Source organism: Aspergillus novofumigatus (assembly GCF_002847465.1).
Source record: "Aspergillus novofumigatus IBT 16806 chromosome Unknown P174scaffold_2, whole genome shotgun sequence".
Lineage (NCBI taxonomy): Eukaryota > Fungi > Ascomycota > Eurotiomycetes > Eurotiales > Aspergillaceae > Aspergillus > Aspergillus novofumigatus.
Window position 1 is genome coordinate 175,647 of NW_020194275.1, and position 13,556 is coordinate 189,202.

The window sequence follows — 13,556 nt, forward strand, 5'->3', positions numbered from 1 at the left end:
CGCTTTCCCGCCGCATGGTCCATTCGTCATCGACCTCAGCCAGAGGCCCGTTGGGCGTTGCTGATTGATCGTCCGCCCCCAAGCAGTGGGGGTTTCCGGTTTCTTTCCGAAAGAGTATTTGACAGGGCTTGCTTTTCAAGGGCGGCCTATTATTGGACTGTCAAACTGTCGATCACCCGATGGGGAGCAATAACATGACCAAGAAGAAAGCGATCTCCATGCATCTCATTGAAAGTCTCATGATCCTTCTCGGCTTTCGGCCACTACAAAACCCGAGAAGATGTGCTAGACAGGGATTAAAGCCGGGAAACACTACACGAGGTCACATCCGATTAGACAATGATATGGATTTAAGGATGCTTACAATTTCCGCTTACTAAAGGTGGGACACCAAACAGAGCACCTGCAGCATCATGCTCCCCTCCGCACATAATTCGACATCGCGCAGCAAAACAAAGGCAGAATCCCCTATCCCATTGTGACCTAAACAACGTGTTAACTCCCTCAAAAAGTCGCCTTGGCCAGGTTGGAGTCAAAGTTGGCATTCTTGAAAGGCACATTGGCGTCACCAAAGTCGGTGTCCTCCAGTGCCGTCTGAGCTACTGTTGGCAGACTCTCCCAGGCGATCAAGGGCTGTGAGCCTCCCACAGTCGAGGTGAGGCCACATTGGTGATCTACCGGCCAGATGCTGTAGTACTCGACGAGAGGTTTGGTGCCGCTGAGGGTGTATCCATCTGTCGAGCAGTCCCAGCCACCATGGGCGGACGGACACACGGCGACAATGTTGTCAGCCGAGGTGGACGTGGACGATGAGAGCCAGACAATGACTCCCTCCCAATCATGACGATGTCCCAGCCCGGTCGAGGGCTCGTCTTTGGGGAAATACCACGAGTACATGAGGGCGTAGTTATCGCCATACGTGGCCCCGCGCACATAGATCTGACCGGTGCTGCTGGCACAGTCGCCGTTGGATGCTCCTGTCGGGGCCAGGCCAGCGCTATTGATATTAGCTCCAACACTCCAACAGATCACTGAGTCGTGCCATGGGAGAACCTACTTGGTGTTGCCCTGTGCATCGACTGCGGGGAAGGGAACGCAACCGTTCACCACCTTGAGGTACGGCTGATAGGCAAGATAGACCTCTCCGGTAGTACCACTGGGAACATTTTGGGGGAACCCTACCACCGCATCGCTGTCGATGCTCGCTCGTGGCAGCACGGCTCCCTGGGCGAAGCCTCCGAGAGTGGCAAGAGTGAGAAGGAAGGCCATGTTTGCGCGGGTCGGAGCGATGTGCTGCACAATAGCCACGCGGCGGACAAGAACAAGGAACCTCGGCTTTTTATAGTCATAAGCTTTGTCAACTAGTGTATAACACAGGAGAGAAGCGTTATTCATAAATCTCTTGGCGGGATATCAATTCTCCGCTATGCCCACGCCCGGTGCGATGGTTTATTTCTTATCAGGTTTGTAGCCGATGAACGTGACGAATCCAGCAATGATCAGTGGCCAAGGCTCTCTCCGTGGCTAGTCTATAAGAAACACGCCATCTACTCAACGAGACTCGTGGCATTTTCATAGCGGAGACATGACGAATCCTTGGGTGTTTTCCGCCAATCGCAAGAGGTCGGGATGGACTGCAGCAGGAGACTATATTAGGGCTCCTGCCGGATCAACATGTGCAACTATGCTTCCGTCTGATTCACTCTTTATTAAATTTGAATGAGTACGAATACCTTATTGACAACAGGTTGTGTATTAGGATTCAATAATCGTTGGGCTCAGGTTAACCCATGTATGAGCTGACGAATGCATTAAACAGCACACCATAGTATACAATACATTGAACATGCGAGGTAACCCCTGAAGTAGTATGGCGGATGAAGGAATAACTACCATCACAGGGCACCGCCGCTCTTCATGGCACCCGGAAAATCGTCCTTGATGGCATCCCAGAGTGGCCTACCGCCCATCTGCATGTCTTTGAACGCCGGACACGACATGTCCAGGAGTGGGACGGCGATGATCTTGTTGATCAAGTCCAACGGGGCTGCCAAGGTCTTGTAAACTCCAGCCAAAGCATTAGGACTGGCAAACTTGAGAACTTCAAAGACAAAGCACAACAGATTATTTCCCTCCAAGAGGGTGGTAAGGTTCAGGACGCCTCCCGTCACATCGGCGAGATTCACCCCCGTGAAGCTGTTGACCGTGCCGGTATTTCCTCCGATACTAGATGATTCATGATGAGCGGCGTTGGAAGCAATGGGGTTGGCAGGAGCAAGAGGCTCACCTTGCAAGTTCCGGATGTTTGATCATCCAGTCCACCAAGTCGATATTCAACTGTACCAGGCCATAATCTACCGGCGTCTTGTACCAATTCTCAGGGATCCTTTCCCATCCTTCGCGGTACGTCAGGTTTCCTTCCTCTCCATAAATGCCGTAAAAGTTGCGAACAACCCCCTTGGCTAATTGCTTGTCAGTTTTGCATTCACTCTCCGGACGATTGATCCTTACTCAAGACACCCTCGGGGTTCTCGCGCGAATGATTGCGGAACAGTCGTCCAGGGAACATATAACCAGCATTCCGAGCAATAAGACCCGTCACTGGGCCGTAATAGAATTCCGGATTCGTCTGAATGCTCTGCTCAAAGCGGATTTTGGCCCGCTCAGCCATCAGATCCATGCTAAAAGTCCCGTCGGTCGACATGTTATACCATTCCATGAACTTGTCCATGTTCAGAGCGTAGTTGTTCCCAGTGACATACAGGTCGTCCCGTGTGTTGGAGGAATCGGCCTCGATAAAGTTGTGCGAACCAATAAGGCCCTGTGGCTCACCTAGCATGCATTAGTCGTGGAATATTCGTCAGCTGTGAAACTGGGAGCATACCGAGTAGACCCCCCAGATTGTTGAGCAGATTGTTGACTCCAGTATCGCGACCTCCGATCGAGAAACTGGGGACGAGAGCAAGCGGATTGCCCGTCCACACGAGTCCCATGAGAGCCAGGATGGTGGTCAGATCCACTCCCATTCCATACACTGTAAATGTCAACGGCCTAGGCCCAAGCAACAGATATCATTTAGATATCCTTACCCTTGTTGACGGCCGCGATGACCTCCGCGAACTGCTTTCATGTCAGGGCCAAAGCTTCTTCTCGCTCGGTAAGGACCACGTACCGACACAACACCGCTGCGAGAGATATAACCGTGATTCGCGAGAGCATTCAACGCAGGACAAGGACCCCGTTGGTCCCCTTTCTTCGGGGGCTGGAACGCGTGTACGCCGGTCACTGTTGCTCTATTAGCTCCATTTTCACACCCTCACAGTCCAACGGGGATAAGAACGGAATATACCATCAATGGGCTTGGACATCGGGTCCAACAGGAATCGCCTTCCCAGCTCTGGATCTTGTCGCTCCTTCAGCGCGGCGTATGGGCAGTTCGTATGAGCAGATCCACCCGTACGATCAGGAAAGCCTGAGGCCAGGGAACCCAGACCTAGAATGGCCAAGGAAATAATCGCCCTCATCCTGGAATTTACGTCTCACGGCCACAATCAGTTCTAGCAGCGTCAAGAGAAAAATCTTTCCAGGAAAAGTGACAGTAAAGCACCGGCTGGGAAACTCTCGTCAAGGAAGCTGGAATTGTCTGTATACAAATAGACGGTTCGTATTCAGTGACATACCCCAGGATATGCCCCTAGAGATCCAGTATTTGCGACGGCGATCACTATACCTTTTACTAATCACTTTCTCCTGAGTCGAGCGGGACGTGAAGCTCGCACTGAGCTCCTAATTCAACTACACGGCAAATCCGACCCCATGGTTCTAAACGATATTAAAAGACTAGCAAGAAGCCAAGAACCCGAGATAGGGGGTCGTCATGTAAAAGTACAGGGCTCCACATGCCAGTCGACTAAATACATTATGTATGAGTTAGAATCCTTGGGGCACGGAATCATCCGAAAATTATAGGCACGCAAGGGCAAATCGAATAAGTTCATAGTCTAAAATGACATGCGAGTTTCTTGCCAATTTCGACATGGTAACCAGACACCGTAGCCCTAGAAGACTAGAACCCCAACAGACAAGGAACCCACTCAGAAGCATCTCCTTTGAACCTTATTTACTCTGGAGTCCCGCGTTTTCCATTCTGGTCGCTAGAAACAGCCTGGTTCAGCTTTAGTATCATTTGCCGTTACCTAAAGCGGCCGTAGTCCCACCACCGGGCGTCTCAGATATCCCGCGACAACAAACTGGCCAACGTCGATCAGACCCGCTCAAGAAACAAACCCTCGTCGCTCAGGTTGCTGTCGAAGATCTGCACATAGATACCTTCCACAAAGGGGTGTCCTGAATTCCGAAGTAAGTCCGCACCGAACACGAGCGACCCCGCGCCTAGTCTTAGCTGCATGCATTTGGGCTCCATTGTGGCTTCTAGCAAGAAGCAGACAAACCAATCATGACTTTTGGCAAAATGATAGGGCGGAGAAGAATCCAGTTCTGGCAGTGGACGGCTTGGTGGTCTCCAGAACGGCTTGCTATGGAAGCTGCGGCACAAAGTACCACACTGGCAAAGATATGTCGTATGCGGTAGGGCTTAAAGCAGAGCTTTGGATTTAAGACATCTGCATGTCATGACCATTTGTTCGCGAAAGTGTATATGATGTGGAGTATGTGTTTATCTGTAACAAGCTTGTTAGCAATAGACTTCATCTACACCTGGTATTCGCATCGCCGTGAGATTCCGATTAAGACAAACATCAAAATGCTTGAATCGGTCGGTTCTCAGGTGCTGGATAGGGCCTGAGCAAAATAGCTTCCCAGGTGAGCTGGAAGAAGCCAACAGTGAAGACTTTTGAAGTAGCACCACTCTGGAGTAGCTGCCATGCACGGTGTCGATCGTAATAGGACCCAAGGCAACAAGCAGTCGAACCTGACTCGGCTCCATTAGGTAATTGTTGATTGCTTGTCTTCGAGTTGGAGTCCTGACAATTCAGATATCTGGAAGGTGCAAGCCGATGGGGGCAAGATACAATGGCCCACGTCTGTTCAATGCTTACCCCTTTGATAACACGGAAAAGCTGGTTTGTGCTTTGCTTAAGGTTCATGTCCGTGTAACGCCACGGTTCCACAGGATTGTGTGGCTAGAAACTGTTATATATCCCTTGATTTGCATGGCCAAGGGTTCTGCGACGTTTAGGGGGAATCCGGAACTTCCAGATCAGCAGGTGAGACGGCCAATCAGCGCAGCCACCGGAGCTTTTGCAAATCCTTTTAGTTACCAGGGGGTTTGGACAATTTGTTACGACTCGCTGCATGACAAAGTCCCGGGGATATGCCGAACTAGTGTGCTGCATAGGGCAGGACCGAAAGACATCGCGGGGTGATCAGACCTTTCCAGCTGTGTGGTTGTCGGACTGTAACCGCTTCATGCTGTGGCACTTGCCGGTAGGAGTCACCGTGGGAATGCATTAAGGAGGTTCTCTTTATGTTTGGGGTTCTCTCTTTCATCTCGCTGTAGCTGGAAGATTCGCATGTTGTTCGATCCACCTCCAGGTGTTTATCCCAGACATACGCATTCAGCAGAATGAAGGTGCTCGGGATTCTCCTTGTCCTTCTTTCGTGGGCTGGCTATGTTGCGGCCAACAACATGGAAAAGCTGGCGGCAGCTTTGCCCTCATGCGCAGTAAGTCAACAGCGGTATGTTGTCGGTGTTGGAGGGAGCATGCTGATATATCCAGCTGCAATGCATGGTGTCGACGATCCCCCATTCTCCCTGCACCCTCACAAACCAAACGTGTATGTGTACGGATCCAGTCTTTACCGGCACACTTGAGATATGCGTCCAAGCAAACTGTACCATTCGCGAGTCTCTAGGTAAGACCATGTCTGTAGGCTCCGAGCCGTCCGAATGACTGACTGGATTAGCTACGAAGAATGTGACTTCATCAGCTTGTGGAGTGCCGGTTCGAGACCGGACCCGTGTAGTCTCCATTGCCGGCGTTGCTGGAGGAGTTTTGGCACTGATGGCTTTTGTTTTGCGCATGATCGCGAGGCTGCCATTCTGTGGTGGTCAATTTGGAATGGATGATTTAGCAATGATCGTAACGATGGTGAGAAACTTTGGCTTTGCGCAGTTGAGGCAAGCTAATTCGCTCAGTCACTGGTCATTCCTCTTTCTGCCCTGTCGGTTGTCTGTGTGTAACCCTTATTTCGCCTTGTCAACAATGCTGCGTATATACTGACTGTCATCGCAGTGGCAAATTTGGGTCTGGGAAAAGACCTCTGGACAGTGTCGCCAGACAATATCACGCATATCCTCTATGTGAGTTTCCTCAGATGGCAGTGTCACGGGTGATATTAACAGAAATCCCAAGATCTACTTCTACGACGAATTATTGTATCTCAGTATCATCCCACTGACCAAGATCTCTATCTGTCTCTTCTATCTACGTGTGTTTCCCGCGCGTCCTTTTCGAATCGTGACATATGTCGTAATCGGGCTGAATGCGGGCTACCTGATTGCTTTTGTCTTGATCTCGGTCTTCCAATGCAGACCCATCAAGGGCGCCTGGCTGCACTGGGACGGGGAAGGCCACTACTCGTGCAACGACATCAATGCCCAAGGCTGGTCTGCAGCGGCCATCAACATGGTTCTGGATCTGGTTGTTATGGCCCTGCCCTTGCGCGAGCTGTATCGGCTCAATCTCTCACTGCGCAAGAAGCTTTTTGTCATGTCCATGTTCAGCTTAGGAATCTTGTAAGTCTTCTGCTTGCATATGATCTCTTCTCGGAGCTGATGCAGCACAGTGTCACTTTGGTCAGTATCGTCCGACTCAACTCACTCATCCATTTTGCCGCGACCAATAATCTTACCTGTAAGTCCAACCCTAGGATGTGAATTGCACGGTATCTGTCTGACAGTTGTTCTGTGCCACAGGGGACTATGTCGAAATCGGATACTGGAGTACGATCGAAGTCCATGTGGGCATCATTTGCGCCTGTCTGCCGGCCATTCGTGCCTTAATGCGTCGTCTATGTCCGACCCTGTTCGGAGACACTACTCGCGCAGCTTCCAAGCAGAGCGCGACTCGGTCGGCAAGAGCTGCTTCCAGAGGAGAGGGAAATATTCTCAATCGCCCCAGCCTCAATGGTTGGTCAGAAGGAAAGTTTGTGCCGTTGGTGGACTTGGAACATCCCCCAAGAGACGCCGGTCGTCCAGCATGATATGGAAGGCGTCTGGATGGGAATCCCGCTCTTAGTATTGCAAATAATCGTCTTATCCACATTCATTCTTTCCCTTTGTCAAGATATATCGTTCTTATATTCTAAGGGTTTCGGTTCCGCATGACTCCATCGACGTCAGCTTCGGCTGTGTTCTACCTACAAACCACCAATATCTTCCTCGTAATCAGCGCTGGATATTAATCAAATTCGAAGGGTAGTATCCACTGGCGTCTTGTCGATAATCTACGTTGCGCACTGCCATAGACTATACACCCTGTTGCAATGAAGCTCAGACAGCAGCAATGTCTCAGTCACCCTGAATTTCTCAACTCGCCAACGGAAAGCAGCATAACGGCACTTGAGCATGGCTTCCAGGCAAGATACGCTAGTTCCAGTAAGACACAACTCAATTGGGCAAAATTCCCCATTCAGTAAACAACACGACGGCATGTTCGCCATTAGTAAAAAGGGGGACTGCCGATTGTCTCTCGGAAAAAGCCTTGTATCACAAAACGAGCCGTCAATTGCCTTTTAGGTTAGGCACTGACAGCCCGCTAAGTCTAAAACCGTCCGTCAAAACGGCGCGAACTTTGTTGAGCACCACCCCTCTGAGTGCTCCACAACAGTAATTTCTCGGCTCCACAAGGTATGGGCTCTATTGGTGGGCAAGGGGAACGTCGGGGAAGTAAATGATCGTCCAAAGCTAAACCATCTGCGGAGAGAATCCGACTGTACCTAGTATGAATATTGTTGGTTAGGTCGGGAAGTACCTAGTTGATATTTTGGGTAATGATCACTCCAGATACGTCTGACGTCGATGTCATGGACTGGGGAATGATTCACACATTTGGACATTGTATGCGACAATAGCGATGATTTGGACATTGTATACGAAAATAGCGATAAGAAAATAGCAACAGGAACATGGGTTAAGAAGAGTTGTCCGACGTATGACTCGCCCTCTGCTAAGGATACACTAAGCGCATCCTGGCGTGCTTTGACAACCCAATGGGGTTCTTCTCGTAAAACATCCCGTTCGGGGAGCATTACCAATGTCGGTCGACCAAGGGACACGCGGGACGTATTTTAGTCACGCAGACTGGGGCTAACGTATTTCCTGGGCGAGCGGGACACCCGACCGAGCGGGACACCTCTATATCCCACATAAAATGGCACATATCAAGGCTTCCATATCTCAACAACCAAGCATCTACAGGGTCTGAGATTTGATAGGAGGTGTTAGTATAATCATACAGAGTTATATTTATAAGCCACAGCCTTCTAGTATATGTGAATACTCAGGTAACATAAATTACATTAGTATTTTTGGTGAAATTAGCTTTTTAGACATTAAGAGAGAAGGATGGAATTTTAGGGCCATGCAAAAAAGTATTCATATACTCTAATCTGTATATAGTCTAAATATCTTGCTTATATTGTAGCATATATGGACGTGGTTGAGATATCAAAGCCTTGAAGAGTGCTATTCTATATGGAATACAGAGGTGTCCCGCTCGGTCGGGTGTCCCGCTCGCCCGGGAAATACGTTAGTGTCCTTTGGGTCCAGGCCGGCGTAGGAGCAGTCCGTTCGTATTATTGCTCCCAGTCAGGTACGCCTATGTGCGCCACGCCTCGCAGCGATAACCCAAAGCCTCAGGGCCATCGGTAACAGGAGAAACAGCGGACCATCGACCGTCCCTTTGCGAGTGTCGATCAATACTCACGTTGGCTGCGTGATGGAAAGCGTTGCGACAGCTGCATTTCAGGAGACTCTGCTTCTGATGTTCTGCAGATATAAACTCGTCTTGAATCAGTGCTTTGCTCCTTGTTAGGGTCGCTTTGTCCGGCAGCATCGCAAGTCCCTTGACCACAAAGTCATTGGCCCAACATGCACATCAACAAGGGCTTCTCAATATGCACCCTCCTCTTTGGGACTTTGGTCAGGTACGCAGCCTTGATTCTATACCTCGTTTAGATCGTCCAAATTGATAAATGCTGACACTCTCACTCTATGCTTTTAGTGGTCATTATGCAAGCCACCAAGCGTATCACGAACCCCAGGCTCGGTCAACATACAATGCTCCACGAGCGACCAATGGGACCGCAGAGTATGACTATATCGTTGTCGGCTCTGGACCTGGAGGAGGCCCTCTGGCAGCCCGGCTGGCAATTGCCGGGTTCAAGGTGCTGTTGCTCGATGCCGGAGATGATCAAGGAGATGCCTTCCAACAGCAAGTTCCCGCTCTTCAGCTGCAATCAACCGAGTATGAGCCGATGAGATGGGACTATTTTGTGAATCACTACTCGGATCTCGAGCGTCAGAAGCAAGACTCTAAGATGACCTACCGGACTCCTGCCGGGGAGTTGTATGTGGGTCGGAATCCTCCAGCGAACTCGGAACCCCTGGGCATATTGTATCCACGTGCAGGCACACTGGGTGGTTGCTCGGCGCACAATGCCATGATGTGAGTCTCCTTAATTGCATGAGATTTCCTGGCTGTATGTTGACTCCTGTAGCACCATCTACCCGTATGAGAGCGACTGGCAAGATCTCGCCACGCTTACTGGCAATGACTCCTGGGACCCTCAGAAGATGCGCGGCTACTTCACACGCCTCGAGCGCAACCGATACCTTCCCAGCAGCCTGATAGGTCATGGTTTTGACGGTTGGCTGACCACCAGTCTTACCCAATTGACCCTAGTACTGGAGGATCAGAAGCTGTTGTCCTTGGTCATTGCGGCAGCCACCGCAGTGGGAAAGTCTCTGCTGGGCATGATCATCACTACCGTCACTGGGTTGGGGGAGATCCTGCTGCGCGACCTCAACAACCCGCTGCCCACCCGCGACCAGCAGACTGGACTCTTTCAGGTCCCCATCGCGGTAGATGTGCCCGAGTACAAGCGCACTGGTCCTCGTGACTTTCTCATGAAGACCGTCAACAGTGTCAACAAGGACGGCTCTCGCAAATACCACCTGGACATCCAGTTAAATACACTGGTAACAAATGTTCGTTTTGACACGACCGGTGAGAGACCCAGAGCCATCGGTGTCGATTATCTCCGGGGCCAGAGCCTGTACCGCGCCGATCCCCGTGCGAGCAACGCATCCACAGGAACTCCTGGCAGTGTCAACGCTGCCAAGGAGGTGATCCTTTCGGCAGGTACCTTCAACACCCCCCAGCTGCTCAAGCTCAGTGGCATTGGGCCCAAGGAAGAGTTGAGCAAGTGGAACATCCGCACCCTGGTGGACTTGCCTGGCGTGGGCAAGAACCTGCAGGACCGATATGAGACCGGCGTTGTGGGCAAGGCCCCAACGGACTTTGTCCTCACAAGCAAGTGCACCTTCATGTATAGCATGCCTGATCCCTGCCTGGACCAGTGGAAGAACAACGCCATTGACAAGGGTACCTATACAACCAACGGCATTGCCATCGCTATTGTCCGTAAGACATCCACGGCTGAAGGAAATCCCGATGTTCTCATATCAGGAGCTCCAGTCAACTTTCCAGGCTACTATCCCAACTACTCGTACGAGGGCCTGAAGGATGCGCAATACTGGACCTGGATTACCCTGAAGGCCCAGAGCCGGAACAATGCCGGCACGGTCGAACTGCGCTCAGCGGACCCTAGAGATACTCCGATGATCAACTTCAACTCCTTCGATAGCGGCGTGACGGAAAATGGCGCAGACGAGAAGGACCTTCAGGCTGTCTATGAGTCCATGCTGTTTTCCCGCAAGATCTTCAATGATCTGGTGCCTTTGGACGGCAAGTTTGAAGAAGTATGGCCCGGACCCAACGTGACCTCCGAGGCCGACCTGAAGGACTTTATCAAGCGGGAGGCATGGGGTCATCATGCCTGCTGTACCGCCGCCATTGGAGCCGACGAGGATCCAAACGCTGTCCTTGACTCGGACTTCCGAGTGCGTGGTGTGGATGGCCTGCGCGTCGTGGATGCTTCGGTGTTCCCCAAGATCCCGGGGTGGTACATCGCGCTTCCCATTTACATGATCAGCGAGAAGGCGGCCGACGTCATTATTGCCGATGCTGCGTAGATATTCTCTCAGTGATGTATATACATTGTCCTGTTCTTGCTGGAGCGCTGCTGTTGAGGCCCATTGTATGTTAAACTACCTTCAGCCATAATCTTAATCAGTCGAGTTCTGCGCAAGCATCTCGGTGGACATGGTACTGTGGCGTGCTCTTAACTCTAGAATCTTACAATTTCGATCCTGACTTGGCTATTTTAATCAAAGCCCGACCGTTGCTCAGGACTACCTTGCCCTTGTCATTCTTGGTCACAAATCGGATCTCTTCGAACCCATCCGTGGCATCGCCGACCCTCCACATTTCCGTGGTGAGACGGTCACCTGGCTTCACGGGAGATGCAAACCGGGCCTGGAATTCGCGAAAGTTGTTGGGATTGCTTCCGCCAAACGCCTTGAGAATGGCGTGCGCAGCACTGTTCCAGCTGAAGAGACCGTGGATGATGGTGCCTCCGAAGCCCATCTGCTGTCCTGGCTCGGGTGTAGCATGAAGAGGGTTATAGTCGCCGTTCAGACTTTAGGGAGGACTAGTTAGTCAAAGTCCTTATCGACCAGTGCACGCGTCGCAACGACTTACCGATACAGAAGGGGAGTTTCGGCTGTGGTTTGCACTTCATGTGTGGCATCAGGTTTACGCCCTTCTGGGGGCGGATAGTTGGGAGTACTAGGGCCTAGAAATCAAGTTAACGTCTGCAACTCGAGAGGGAGAAAGGACGCAAGTAACTGACCCTTGGGACCTCCCCAGTTACCCTGGCCGACAAAGAACCCACTGCTCACTATCTTGGTGTAGATCTCCCCCGTTGACTTGTCCACGATGGTTTGTTCTGTCTCCATCACTGAACCAGCCTTGCCCTTGTCGTAGACACCGATGACCTTGTTGCGCAATTCAAACTGCTTTCCAGCACTGCTCGGGGGCAGGGGCTTGAGCACGGTCAATTTCCGCTGGCCATCCACCGAGCGTCTGGGGTCGAATTTGGGGACACCGGGAACTGGATTGGCTTTTTGACGAGCATAAAAGTCGGTCACCTCGGAGTCTGTAAGCTTGAATGCTATGTTACAAGAGACGTCAGCCGGATTGACCATGCAGTGTTCTCTCTTTGTCGGCGCAACTTACACAGGATAATCGGATAAGTCGGAAAGACGGCAAAACTAGGGTGCAGCTCCTTTTTGAGATTGTTAATAATGACCCTGAAAGTTCTGACAGCAGAGGGATTTCGTACGTAGAGGAAGTGCAGTTCGTCGGCGTTCGCACCGATGCTGTTGGCAAAGAGCAACACATCCCGCTTGAGCCAGGAGACTTCCTGGGCGGGGAATTCGTAACCAGCTCCGGGTCCGGACATTTCGAGTTGAGAGTAACGTAGACTTTTCTTCTTTTGGTTTGCAATTGATGAAAATGCAGTGATTGATGTAAGACGAACGACGCTGGCTATTTATAACCTGTGGTGTTTATGCGGGGTTGCCGAGGCATTTCGGGACGCGTTGTCATCGTGTAGACCGAGCTTCGTGCGACTTTAGATTTATCAACATCTTCCATTTGGCTCCGTCGGATATGTACAATTCTGGGGAAATACACCTTGGATAAACCTGTGTGACGACCTGTTGTTTAGAAGAGTATCATATATAGTAGTAGAACTGTCTTGGACGCATCGTGGTGATGGAATCAGTGCAAATATATATCTGTGAAGCTACCTACTTATAAGACACAGAAACCAGGACCCAAAATTCTCTCCAGACCACGAACTTTGAGGAAGCTAAAACTTCCATGGCAGATAATTATCGCTTCTCAGAATAATGTCAGGCCGTCAAGAGAAACATCAGAGGATGAGGCGCCATCATCGTAGGCCCGTCATCTTTGAACTTGGATGCCTGGGGAATCGGGCCAAAAGAAGCTGTTCACGTGATAACGGTCAGGTGACTCTAGAGAGACGGTCAAATCGATCAACAAACTCACTCCACGTGTCCATCTTCATCAAAATGCATCTCAAACAATGTTTTCTCCGAAAAGAGTGCAATTACACTTCATATGACCATGATAAATGCATACACACCATAAAGGTGGTTACATTTTGCAGTCAATGTTGGGCCTCATCCATGAGAAACTTCACATTATTCCATCCATTCTCTCAAGATGCGCTTTCGGGATCGCCCATTGCCCAGTTCGATCCTCTTTAGCATCCTGATTTTTGGTGGCTCTGTAACTTAAAGGTAAACCTCTAGTGGTCTGGGTTCTCAAAAGTGACGAAAGGCTCCCAACCATCCGAACATACGGCAGCGAGTACCGGCTTTT

The 13,556-nt window shown here is 50.7% G+C and overlaps 4 protein-coding genes across 4 annotated transcripts; 1 reads left to right on the forward strand and 3 right to left on the reverse strand.

Moving 5' to 3' along the window:
* Positions 1–315: 315 nt before the first annotated feature.
* On the reverse strand, positions 316–1,269 carry P174DRAFT_383553 (NPP1 family protein; the record flags this gene model as incomplete). The annotated part of the gene is made up of 2 exons (XM_024823166.1): positions 316–997; positions 1,058–1,269. The coding sequence occupies 2 exons, from the start codon at positions 1,267–1,269 to the stop codon at positions 505–507; spliced, it is 705 nt and encodes a 234-aa protein (XP_024684922.1). The 3' UTR covers positions 316–504.
* A 626-nt stretch (positions 1,270–1,895) lies between these two features.
* Positions 1,896–3,524, reverse strand: P174DRAFT_448142 (peroxidase family protein; the record flags this gene model as incomplete). The annotated part of the gene is made up of 7 exons (XM_024828737.1): positions 1,896–2,226; positions 2,288–2,462; positions 2,512–2,832; positions 2,885–3,034; positions 3,090–3,120; positions 3,173–3,285; positions 3,350–3,524. 7 exons carry the CDS (start codon positions 3,522–3,524, stop codon positions 1,896–1,898), a joined length of 1,296 nt encoding a protein of 431 aa, XP_024684923.1.
* A 2,223-nt stretch (positions 3,525–5,747) lies between these two features.
* Positions 5,748–11,278, forward strand: P174DRAFT_509580 (FAD/NAD(P)-binding domain-containing protein; the record flags this gene model as incomplete). Its single annotated transcript, XM_024831583.1, has 9 exons — positions 5,748–5,874; positions 5,926–6,110; positions 6,158–6,194; positions 6,255–6,322; positions 6,375–6,757; positions 6,808–6,875; positions 6,938–7,150; positions 9,332–9,689; positions 9,742–11,278. The coding sequence occupies 9 exons, from the start codon at positions 5,748–5,750 to the stop codon at positions 11,276–11,278; spliced, it is 2,976 nt and encodes a 991-aa protein (XP_024684924.1).
* A 163-nt stretch (positions 11,279–11,441) lies between these two features.
* P174DRAFT_364897 (putative peroxisomal dehydratase) lies at positions 11,442–12,609 on the reverse strand (the record flags this gene model as incomplete). Its single annotated transcript, XM_024822026.1, has 5 exons — positions 11,442–11,784; positions 11,847–11,940; positions 11,998–12,318; positions 12,384–12,432; positions 12,490–12,609. 5 exons carry the CDS (start codon positions 12,607–12,609, stop codon positions 11,442–11,444), a joined length of 927 nt encoding a protein of 308 aa, XP_024684925.1.
* Between the last annotated feature and the right edge of the window lie 947 nt (positions 12,610–13,556).